Below are 11,681 nucleotides of genomic sequence, written 5' to 3'. Positions count from 1 at the left end.
AGATAAAACTGGTGCCTCTTCTGTGCTTGGCACCTAAATCTATTTTGCATATAGAAACCTATTTTTAGTGCCTTGTGTACATCATCTTAGTAGTCTTTTGGTACTGCCTTTCATTTTCACTGATTTTAATTTGAAGAAGTCATACATAAATACTGTAATAAAAATCCTCATTGAAAGCAAAGAGAATAGAGACGAGAATTAGGGGTAAAATTCTGAAAGGAATTCCACAATGCACAAAATCTTAATGTCCTAATTATATGCTTCATTTTCTTTATGCAAAATATAATTTCTTTTTTATTATTATTGATTTGGGGTCAAGTATGAAAGCACACTTCAGAATAATGCTAAAATGACATGTTAATACACCAAACTCAACTGCACGTTAAAGGGACATACACGAGAACATTAAAAGATGTTTATGACTTACATGACAATGAGGTTTGCAGTGCTCGAGTGTTCCTTCAACAGCTCATTCAGTCTGATCTGACGATTACTCTGAATAATCACAAATAAAGTCAAATGATCAGAAATATTGAAGTCACATGATTTACAAAGAAACCTTTACACACCACTTCAGCTTTACTTATTGCTTGATTTCATTCATTTAAACTGGCTCCATTTAGCAGTGTGACCACAGTCACGATCACACCATCCACTCATGCCCTGCCACTAAAATAAGCATGTAACTATGATCTAAAGATCCCTCAATAAGACACTGTCTGGAAGTGGACTACTGCTGTGTGTGGGAACAGTGCGTTCTGCAGAAGAAAGAAAGCAGAACGAGTTTGAGACGGCTCGAGTGTGAGTAAATGATGAGAGACTGATCATGTTTGGGTGAATTATTCCTTTAACCAGATTAATGTGGACGTCAGTCGTCCCGATTCTTGGAACCGGGCTCAAGTAACAATGTAACGTGCTCGCTCCTTGCAGCCGATTTTATAAGTTACTTCCGTATTTGCTGCGTATAATGTATGCTGTGCTTTGTATGCATAAGATCAAGCAGAGAAACTGAAATATGTATTATACTACAAAACATCGCTCAATATTTGTCAGTTAAATGTGCTTTCTGAATAACTGTGACTTGACGTGGGGGGATTGTGGAGACCTTTGCTTTGTACAGCTCCAGCTCATTGTCTGTGATCCTCCAGGGTTCTTCACTCTTCAGCTTTTCAGCAGCTTCCTGCTCCATGTCATCTTCTCTCAGTTTATACGGCTCGGTCATGTCAGCAAACTTGGTCACACTGTCAACCACAAACACAGCCAATATTAGCCCAGAGAAACCAATCAAAGAACTTTTACTATTGCTCATGTTTCTTAAAACTTCTGTGGTCCAAAATGAGTGCAAGTAAAAACAAGTAATATTTACAGTGAATATTGTCTTACATTTCAGTCTTATAACACAAATCTATCCCATCGACTTCATATGCTAAAAATGATATTTAATGGGCATACCAGTACATTGAATTTGTATCCTATAATATTTTTTGTATACAATTACATTTTTACTTGCGCTTTTTGGCATTTTGAAGCTTGACAGACCAGTCCTTTCAATTTATGGAAAAGAGCAGCATGACCATTCTGCTAAACATTTAATTTAGTGTTCCACAGAAGAAAGTCATACAGGTTTGGAACAACATGAGAGTGAGAAAATGAAGACAGAAATCGCATTTCTCTTTTCATTTCTCTTTCTTTAGAATATATCAAAAAGCCTACATACGCATGAAATGTCTTTAATGATCACGTCACAGGAAGTATTTCTGTAGCATGATCAAAGTAACACTTGTTTGTGTAGCAGAAAGAAAAATCCATGATTATCTTGAAAGTTTGGATGTTCAGTGTTCCTAGTGCAATAGTTAATGAGGCATTATGAGATGACTGTGTGATGTGGTTCATACTCTTCTGATTTGGGCTTTGTGTTGATGTCACCCAACACAGTGATGTCAGAGAAATCGATCCTGAACTTGCTGAGCAATGTTGCCATTCTAAAAGGCAACAAGAAAGACTTGTTACATATTTGTCACACAATCCTAAATAATGCACATAATATCTGCCAATGCATCCATGTACTGTGAATCATATCAGCAGCGGAGAGAGGAGGAACTGAATTACATTTAAATGTTTATGTAATGCTTAAAGTTCTACACATTATCATGACTGCAGTATGTCATGAAATCAATGCACATTATGTCAACTGCTCAATGCACTAAATATCACGTGTGTCAGAGAACAGGATCTCAGATGGGTTCCATGTAGAGTTTTCATAAAGCTCTGCTGCAGGAACACGGCTTAATTATAGCCAACAAAATCTCCACAGCAGCTGCGGGAGACAATGGAAACATTTGTCTCACACAAACCTGCATGTGCATTCACAGAAACACCAGGCGTGCTGCCGACAGAGGGTTTGATGCAGAAACAGGCATGGAATACTAATGTCCACTTCCAGTGTTACACTTATGTATGTGTTCTGATTTGACTACCACATGACTGTTTTTTTAAATGCATGTCTTTGTGTCAGCTATGATTCTGATATAATATGAATTTAATAGGCATTGTAGTATTAGAAATAATGAATTGGAAGTAAAGGTACGCACGCTCTGCGGTCATGGTCGATTCTGTTGATCTTTCCACCGATGAACACACGGATCTTACAGTCCTTCCATTTCTTCTTGTTATTGATCAGATACGGGATCAGTAAAGTCAGACCTGACACAGAAGAATTAGACACAAAACTTACAGCATTAGAGCAAATAGTACAGATACAAAGAATTATACGGATATTACGCATTTGCCGTTACAAACTAAAATATAAACAAATATAAACAACTAAACTTGCATTTCCTAAAGGATAGCAGCAATACAATAGTTTTAGGTAAGGTTGGTTTTAGTCTTGAAATGCAGCAGGAAAGACACTTTGCATTGTCATAATATTCAACATGTATCTTGTGTTCTGTTGGCTGTATTTCAGATAACAAAGAGATGCAAAACCAATCACAATTCAGAATGCTAAATATTTATTAGAAATAAGACCAATCAGAATATAGTACAAACATTAAAATGACATCAATGCATCTGTTGTTAGTTAAGATCAGCTAATGTTACTCAATCTATACCACGCTATTGTACGGTATAACTATTCTTTCGACCACTAAAGATAGCTTCACTAATACTCTTCCAGATCTATCTCATACACTCAATAAACCCCAAAGCCCAGAAGAACTTGATGAAATAACAACTTCAATCCTTCTCTGTCATAGGTCATGAAGAGCTAACAAAACTTTTCGAAACATCAAAGCCACAACATGTTTGTTAGATCCTATACCAACTAAACTCTTAAAAGTACTGCACTTATCAGAGTTAAAAATGACTTGCTCTTATCATCTGATCACGGCTGCATTTCTCTTCTAGTGCTTTTAGATCTTAGTGCTAACTTCGACACCATAGATCACGACATTCTCTTGAATAGGCTACAGAATTATGTTGGAATTTGTGGAGTTGCATTAGCATGGTTTAGGTCATATTTAGCAGACCGCTACCACTTTGTCTATGTAAATGAGGAATTGTCAAACCAAACAAAAACTTAAATTTGGAGTGCCACAGGTATTAATTATTGGAGCAGCAACTCTAAAAATAATTCATGACCTCAAGACTAGATTATTGTAATGCATTACTGGGAGGATGTCCAGCAAGATCAATAAATAAACTTTAATTGGTTCAAAATGCAGCAGCCAGAGTGCTAACAAGAACCAAGAAATATGATCATATTAGTCCCATTTTATCATCGTTACATTGGCTACCTGTTAAATTCCGTATTCATTTTAAAATTCTGTTCACTACATACAAAGCTTTGAATGGTCTAGCTCCGCAGTACTTCTACTGGTGTCCAAAAGTTTGGAATAATGTACAGATTTCCCTGTATTCACTAACGTGTATTCAACTGATCACAAAGTATAGTCAGGACATTACTGATGTAAAAAAAACAGCCCCATCGTTATTTGAAAAAAAGCATTTTCTTATCAAATCTAGACAGCTGCATCACTCCAACACCTTATCTTTCAGTAATAATGATAAACTGATCATTTGATACTAGAAAATCACTTGCCATTATATCAAACACAGTTGAAAGCTATTTGGTTTGTTAAATGAAGTTTAACATTGTCTTTGTGTTTGTTTTTGAGTTGCCACAGTATGCAATAGACTGGCATATCTTAAGGTCAATATTAGAAAATAAACAGCTTTCTCTAGAAACTCGTCAGTCAATCATTGTTTTGAGGAATGAAGTCTATACAATGCTTGAAATTGCCAAAAAACTGCAGATTTCACACAAAGCTGAACACTACAGTCTTCAAAGACAAAGGACAACTGTCTCTAACAAGGACAGAAAGAGATGTGGAAGACCAGATGTACAACTAAACAAGAGGATGAGTACATCAAGAGTCTCTAGTTTGAGAAATAGACACCTCACATGTCCTCAGCTGACAGCTTCATTGAATTCTACCCGCTAAACACCAGTTTCATGTGCAACAGTAAAGAGAAGATCAGGGGTGCAGGCCTTATGAGAAGAAACAGAAAAACAAAAAGAAAAGGTTTGAGTGGGCAAAGAAACACAGACATTGGACAACAGATAATTGGAAAAGAGTGTTATGGATCTGAACCCCATTGAGCTTTTGTGGGATCAGCTAGACTGTAAGGTGTGTGAGAAGAGCCCGACAAGAGACACATCTATGACAAGTCCTACAGGAAGTGTGGGGTGAAATGTCAAGTGCTACAGTAAGTGTGGGGTGAAATGTCAAGTGCTACAGGAAGTGTGGGGTGAAAGGTCACCGGAGTATCTGGACAAACTGACCGCTAGAATAACAAGGATCTGCAAAGCTGTTATTGCTGCAAATGGAGGATTTTTTGATGAGAACTCTTTGAAGTAGTTTAAGAAGTTCTGAACACTTTATTCAAATTATAATAGTAATTATTCACATTATTAATGTCCTGACTATATATTGTGATCTGTTGAATACCACTTTGGTGAATAAAAGTACCAATTTCTTTCCATAAGAGCAAAATCTGTACTTTATTCCAAACTCTACACACTACAGTGTGTGTATATTATATTTTTGTTTGGCTAGCCACACATGGACTGTTTGAGGTACAGTATTTCAATACAATGCCACCACACAAACACTGGAATTACATATTGTAAATGAATAAGTGTATATTAATATACATATGTGATGAGTCTTCAGCAAAAGCACAGCTTTGAACATGTATGAAAAGCAAACTCACCACCATCATCAAAGAGCCACCACACATCTACTGTCCCCTTCCCCTGCTTCCTCTGGAACTGCTGACTGGCATCTAACAGCTGCTGATCCGCCACATTCAGAGGAACCGTAGGGCTGGTTTTCTCTGAAACATACACAAACACTGTTCATCAATACACATTACATATATATGTTGAAATATCATCAGTACTATGCATAAGCAGACAGAGGAAAGAGAAGCAGATTAAAGCGAGATCTTCAGTGAAAGAGTAGTGTTCCTGCAAAAGACACCCAAAGTATTAGATCACAGACAGAAGCTCCCGGAGACCTGATGACATCAGAGCTGAAATCACAGTAACACACACGTAGACATGAGGGTCAGAGGTCAAACCAGCAGAAAACAGTCACGAGGGAAAAGCAGACCGTCCTAATGTCATGAAGTAAAAGAGAAAACATGCATGCAGCCTGAGACAGGAGGAGCAAATACAGATAATATGTGATAGAGAGAAATGCCCTGCCTTTCTTCAACAGCGGCTGAGTGTTCGCTTTGCCATCCTCATCCTCATCTGGATCATGTTTAAACATAAGAGAAGGGGAGGAGGGAGAAAAACACATGAGGGTTAAAGTGATTTTGCAATGAGAAACATGTGCGTCAGTGAGACACAATAAGACGTTAGTTCTGCTGCAGTAGATCACATGAGCTGAGGAAAGTCTACTTCAAGCAGAACCACCATCATTAGGAACTATGTAATCAGTGGAAATAAATATGAAGTGTTGTGTTGACGTTCAGCTGTCGGTTGATAGTCAGTTGCCAGTGTGTTATTAAGAGAAGTAGAAAATGTGAGTCCAGTCAGAGGCTATTAAATTGTGGTGCTGATATATGTATCATGAGCAATCAAGGGTTCAAAAGTCTGATTGCTTGGGGGAAGAAGCTGTCATGTAGTCGGCTGGTGCGGGTCCTGATGCTGCTATTCCGCCTGCCTGATGGTAGCAGTGAGAGCAGCCCATGGCTCGGGTGACTGGAGTCTCTGATCCTCTGAGATTTTTTCACACACTGCCTGTTATATATGTCCTGGAGGGAGGGAAGCTCACCTATGATGAAGTGTCTGGCAGTTCACACCACATATTCTATTATGTATAGTAGAATGTGTGATCTTTCCCTACAAGCAAAAAAGGCTAAAGTGTATAGATTTGTATGTTAACTTTCTAGCATCTCAGGGTGCTTTCACACTAGCACTTTTGGTGTGCACTCTGGAGTTGAATGACTTCAAAGTTTAGTTTGTTTGGATAATGTGAACGCTGTTTTCCAAATTCAGGTGTGCACCCACAAACCAGACCCGGGTCTGCTTAAAAAGGTGGTCTGGTTTATGGTTTGTGTGAACTCTGGGACAGTTCGCTGCTGATATGAAAACAATCATACCACACTGCAGAAGTGAACTACTTGTGATGATGCGTAATTTGCATCTTCGGAGGCTCGCGATCGCAATTAATGTGGTATAATCCATTTCTCATTCCTGCCTGTCTCCAAATAAATCCCCTCCAGAGAGCAGAACACATTCTTCACATCTCTTTCAGTGCATACGCGGCAGACAAACACAAGTGTTGTTTTCTGTGGCAAGTTTTCGTGGTAAATCCAAAGAGACAAACTTGAATACTTCACTGAACACAGTGACGTCTCCTCCAGTTGTTATCTAGATACAGTGGTAAACAGCTGCATTTGTAATCACGTTGATGACATATTCGGACCGCGGCTTGGACCCAAATAATATGATGTGAACACAGACCAGCGTGGCAGGGGGGAGGAAACGAACTCGGGTTCTGACCAAACAATCCAACCAAGAGTGAATTCACCTTCAGTTTCATGTTCTAAGTCAGGGCTACACAACTTTGGAAAGCTTAGAATCAGAATCAGAAAAAGCTTTATTGCCAAGTACGTTTTTTACGCATACAAGGAATTTGTTGTGGTGTTGTAGGTGCGTTTACACAGTCTCTAAATATATGAACAAGAATTAAAATATAAGCAATATAAATATAAATATGTCCCCGCAGTATCAATTAAAAGTAAGTAAAATAAAAGAGAGCAGAGTAGTGCATTGAAATGTAGAGCCAGAGGTGGAGTGTGAAGAGTGTCAGGGTGGGTACCGGGCATTGTTGATAAGGCAAGTGGCGGATGGGAAGAAACTGTTCTTATGGGTATTTGTCCTGATGGACCTCAGCCTTCTGCCGGAGGGGAGTGATTCAAAGAGATTGTGGCCAGGGTGGGAGAGGGCCACAAACAGGATCCCTGTAGCCTCAAGGGCCACACTCTTAATTTTCATAGTAGTTCTCAAGAATGTTTGAGTGACATTCGATTTTGTGTCTTTGCCTCGGACAGATGACTTCTCGTGGCAGTTTTAATTTGGTTCTGGAGGCTGAACCCAGCATCAAGCGCCACATTGCCCTCCACAGGACAAGAGTTGCAGAATGCATCACAGAGGGGCGATTTTTACGAGTTGGGAGGTGTGCACAATAAACATTGAAAACATATATTTGGAAGAGATAAAAAAAGCTTGCCGTTTCTTTGAAAGCAGAAAGTAATAAAAGGACTCGTTTATGTTTAGAAGCGTTTTCTTGCTGAATTTAAATTAGTTCAATAACTGGAGTCTCTGATATTCATAAACGATAATATAATATTTAATTCAAAGAAATTATAAGATATTCAATGTCTCTTCACAAATTTAGAAATTTATATTTCTTGCTGCTTAGTACTCTCAAAGGCATTATTGATGAAGCAAAAACGTGTGTGTGAAAAACATTTGGTGTGACGTCACTTCATAGACTTTATTGTATTCTGCAGCACTGACACGAGTCATGTGATGACCCTTTACCCGTATAAATATCACTCACTTCATAGACTTCAATGTATTCTGCAGCACTGACACGAGTCAGGTGATGACCCTTTACACGTATAAATATCACTCACTTCCTAGACTTCAATGTATTCTGCAGCGCTGACACGAGTCATGTGATGACCATTTACTCGTATAAATATCACTCACTTCATAGACTTCAATGTATTCTGCAGCGCTGACACGAGTCATGTGATGACCCTTTACACGTATAAATATCACTCACTTCATAGATGTATCCTGCAGCACTGACACGAGTCATGTGATGACCCTTTACACGTATAAATATCACTCACTTCATAGATGTATCCTGCAGCACTGACACGAGTCATGTGATGACCCTTTACACGTATAAATATCACTCGCTTCATAGACTTCAATGTATTCTGCAGCACTGACACGAGTCATGTGATGACCCTTTACTCGTATAAATATCACTCACGTCATAGACTTCAATGTATTCTGCAGCACTGACACGAGTCATGTGATGACCCTTTGCACGTATAAATATCACTCGCTTCATAGACTTCAATGTATTCTGCAGCGCTGACACGAGTCATGTGATGACCCTTTACACGTATAAATATCACTCGCTTCATAGACTTCTATGTATTCTGCAGCGCTGACACGAGTCATGTGATGACCCTTTACTCGTATAAATATCACTAACTTCATAGACTTCAATGTATTCTGCAGCACTGACACGAGTCATGTGATGACCCTTTACACGTATAAATATCACTCACTTCATAGACTTCAATGTATTCTGCAGCGCTGACACGAGTCATGTGATGACCTTTACACGTATAAATATCACTCACTTCATAGACTTCAATGTATTCTGCAGCGCTGACACGAGTCATGTGATGACCCTTTACTCGTATAAATATCACTCACTTCATAGACTTCAATGTGTTCTGCAGCACTGACACGAGTCATGTGATGACCCTTTACACGTATAAATATCACTCGCTTCATAGACTTCAATGTATTCTGCAGCGCTGACACGAGTCATGTGATGACCCTTTACACGTATAAATATCACTCACTTCATAGATGTATCCTGCAGCACTGACACGAGTCATGTGATGACCCTTTACACGTATAAATATAACTCGCTTCATAGACTTCAATGTATTCTGGAGTGCTGAAGCCAGTCATGTGATGACCCTTTACTCGTATAAATATCACTCACTTCATAGACTTCAATGTATCCTGCAGCACTGACACGAGTCATGTGATGACCCTTTACACGTATAAATATCACTCACTTCATAGACTTCAATGTATTCTGCAGCGCTGAAGCCAGTCATGTGATGACCCTTTACACGTATAAATATCACTCACTTCATAGACTTCAATGTATCCTGCAGCACTGACATGAGTCATGTGATGACCCTTTACACGTATAAATATCACTCACTTCATAGACTTCAATGTGTTCTGCAGCGCTGACACGAGTCATGTGATGACCCTTTACACGTATAAATATCACTCACTTCATAGATGTATCCTGCAGCACTGACACGAGTCATGTGATGACCCTTTACACGTATAAATATAACTCGCTTCATAGACTTCAATGTATTCTGCAGCGCTGAAGCCAGTCATGTGATGACCCTTTACTCGTATAAATATCACTCACTTCATAGACTTCAATGTATTCTGCAGCACTGACACGAGTCATGTGATGACCCTTTACACGTATAAATATCACTCGCTTCATAGACTTCAATGTATTCTGCAGCGCTGACACGAGTCATGTGATGACCCTTTACACGTATAAATATCACTCGCTTCATAGACTTCTATGTATTCTGCAGCGCTGACACGAGTCATGTGATGACCCTTTACACGTATAAATATCACTCGCTTCATAGACTTCAATGTATTCTGCAGCGCTGACACGAGTCATGTGATGACCCTTTACACGTATATCACTCACTTCATAGACTTCAATGTATTCTGCAGCGCTGACACGAGTCATGTGATGACCCTTTACACGTATAAATATCACTCGCTTCATAGACTTCAATGTATTCTGCAGCGCTGACACGAGTCATGTGATGACCCTTTACACGTATAAATATCACTCGCTTCATAGACTTCAATGTGTTCTGCAGTGCTGACATGAGTCATGTGATGACCCTTTACTCGTATAAATATCACTCACTTCATAGACTTTAATGTATTCTGCAGCGCTGACAAAAGTCATGTGATGACCCTTTACACGTATAAATATCACTCACTTCATAGACTTCAATGTGTTCTGCAGCGCTGACACGAGTCATGTGATGACCCTTTACACGTATAAATATCACTCACTTCATAGATGTATCCTGCAGCACTGACACGAGTCATGTGATGACCCTTTACACGTATAAATATCACTCACTTCATAGACTTCAATGTGTTCTGCAGCACTGACACGAGTCATGTGATGACCCTTTACACGTATAAATATCACTCACTTCATAGATGTATCCTGCAGCACTGACACGAGTCATGTGATGACCCTTTACACGTATAAATATAACTCGCTTCATAGACTTCAATGTATTCTGCAGCGCTGAAGCCAGTCATGTGATGACCCTTTACTCGTATAAATATCACTCACTTCATAGACTTCAATGTATTCTGCAGCACTGACACGAGTCATGTGATGACCCTTTACTCGTATAAATATCACTCACTTCATAGACTTCAATGTATTCTGCAGCACTGACACGAGTCATGTGATGACCCTTTACACGTATAAATATCACTCGCTTCATAGACTTCAATGTATTCTGCAGCGCTGACACAAGTCATGTGATGACCCTTTACACGTATAAATATCACTCACTTCCTAGACTTCAATGTATTCTGCAGCGCTGACACGAGTCATGTGATGACCATTTACTCGTATAAATATCACTCACTTCATAGATGTATCCTGCAGCACTGACACGAGTCATGTGATGACCCTTTACACGTATAAATATCACTCACTTCATAGATGTATCCTGCAGCACTGACACGAGTCATGTGATGACCCTTTACACGTATAAATATCACTCGCTTCATAGACTTCAATGTATTCTGCAACGCTGACACGAGTCATGTGATGACCCTTTACTCGTATAAATATCACTAACTTCATAGACTTCAATGTATTCTGCAGCACTGACACGAGTCATGTGATGACCCTTTACACGTATAAATATCACTCACTTCATAGACTTCAATGTATTCTGCAGCGCTGAAGCCAGTCATGTGATGACCCTATACTCGTATAAATATCACTCGCTTCATAGACTTCAATGTATTCTGCAGCACTGACACGAGTCATGTGATGACCCTTTACTCGTATAAATATCACTCACTTCATAGACTTCAATGTATTCTGCAGCACTGACACGAGTCATGTGATGACCCTTTACACGTATAAATATCACTCGCTTCATAGACTTCAATGTATTCTGCAGCGCTGACACAAGTCATGTGATGACCCTTTACACGTATAAATATCACTCACTTCCTAGACTTCAATGTATTCTGC

At 39.2% G+C, this 11,681-nt stretch overlaps 1 protein-coding gene across 2 annotated transcripts in view; it reads right to left on the bottom strand.

Annotated features, from left to right (window-relative positions):
- LOC127637031 (solute carrier family 12 member 2-like) overlaps positions 1 to 11,681 on the bottom strand; it is a 106,948-nt gene that overhangs the window by 4,741 nt on the left and 90,526 nt on the right. The window contains exons 21-26 of one of the 2 annotated variants that reach the window (XM_052117876.1): positions 5,771 to 5,818; positions 5,275 to 5,397; positions 2,592 to 2,703; positions 1,896 to 1,982; positions 1,106 to 1,241; positions 428 to 495 (exon numbers count right to left, since the gene is read on the bottom strand). In XM_052117876.1, coding sequence (XP_051973836.1) covers positions 428 to 495; positions 1,106 to 1,241; positions 1,896 to 1,982; positions 2,592 to 2,703; positions 5,275 to 5,397; positions 5,771 to 5,818 — 574 coding nt within the window. The remainder of the gene's footprint in view (positions 1 to 427; positions 496 to 1,105; positions 1,242 to 1,895; positions 1,983 to 2,591; positions 2,704 to 5,274; positions 5,398 to 5,770; positions 5,819 to 11,681) is intronic. The other variant, XM_052117877.1, reaches the window with a different exon arrangement.

Source organism: Xyrauchen texanus, chromosome 44 (assembly GCF_025860055.1).
Source record: "Xyrauchen texanus isolate HMW12.3.18 chromosome 44, RBS_HiC_50CHRs, whole genome shotgun sequence".
Classification (NCBI taxonomy): Eukaryota; Metazoa; Chordata; class Actinopteri; order Cypriniformes; family Catostomidae; genus Xyrauchen; species Xyrauchen texanus.
This window is presented reverse-complemented; position numbering and strand designations above follow the sequence as displayed.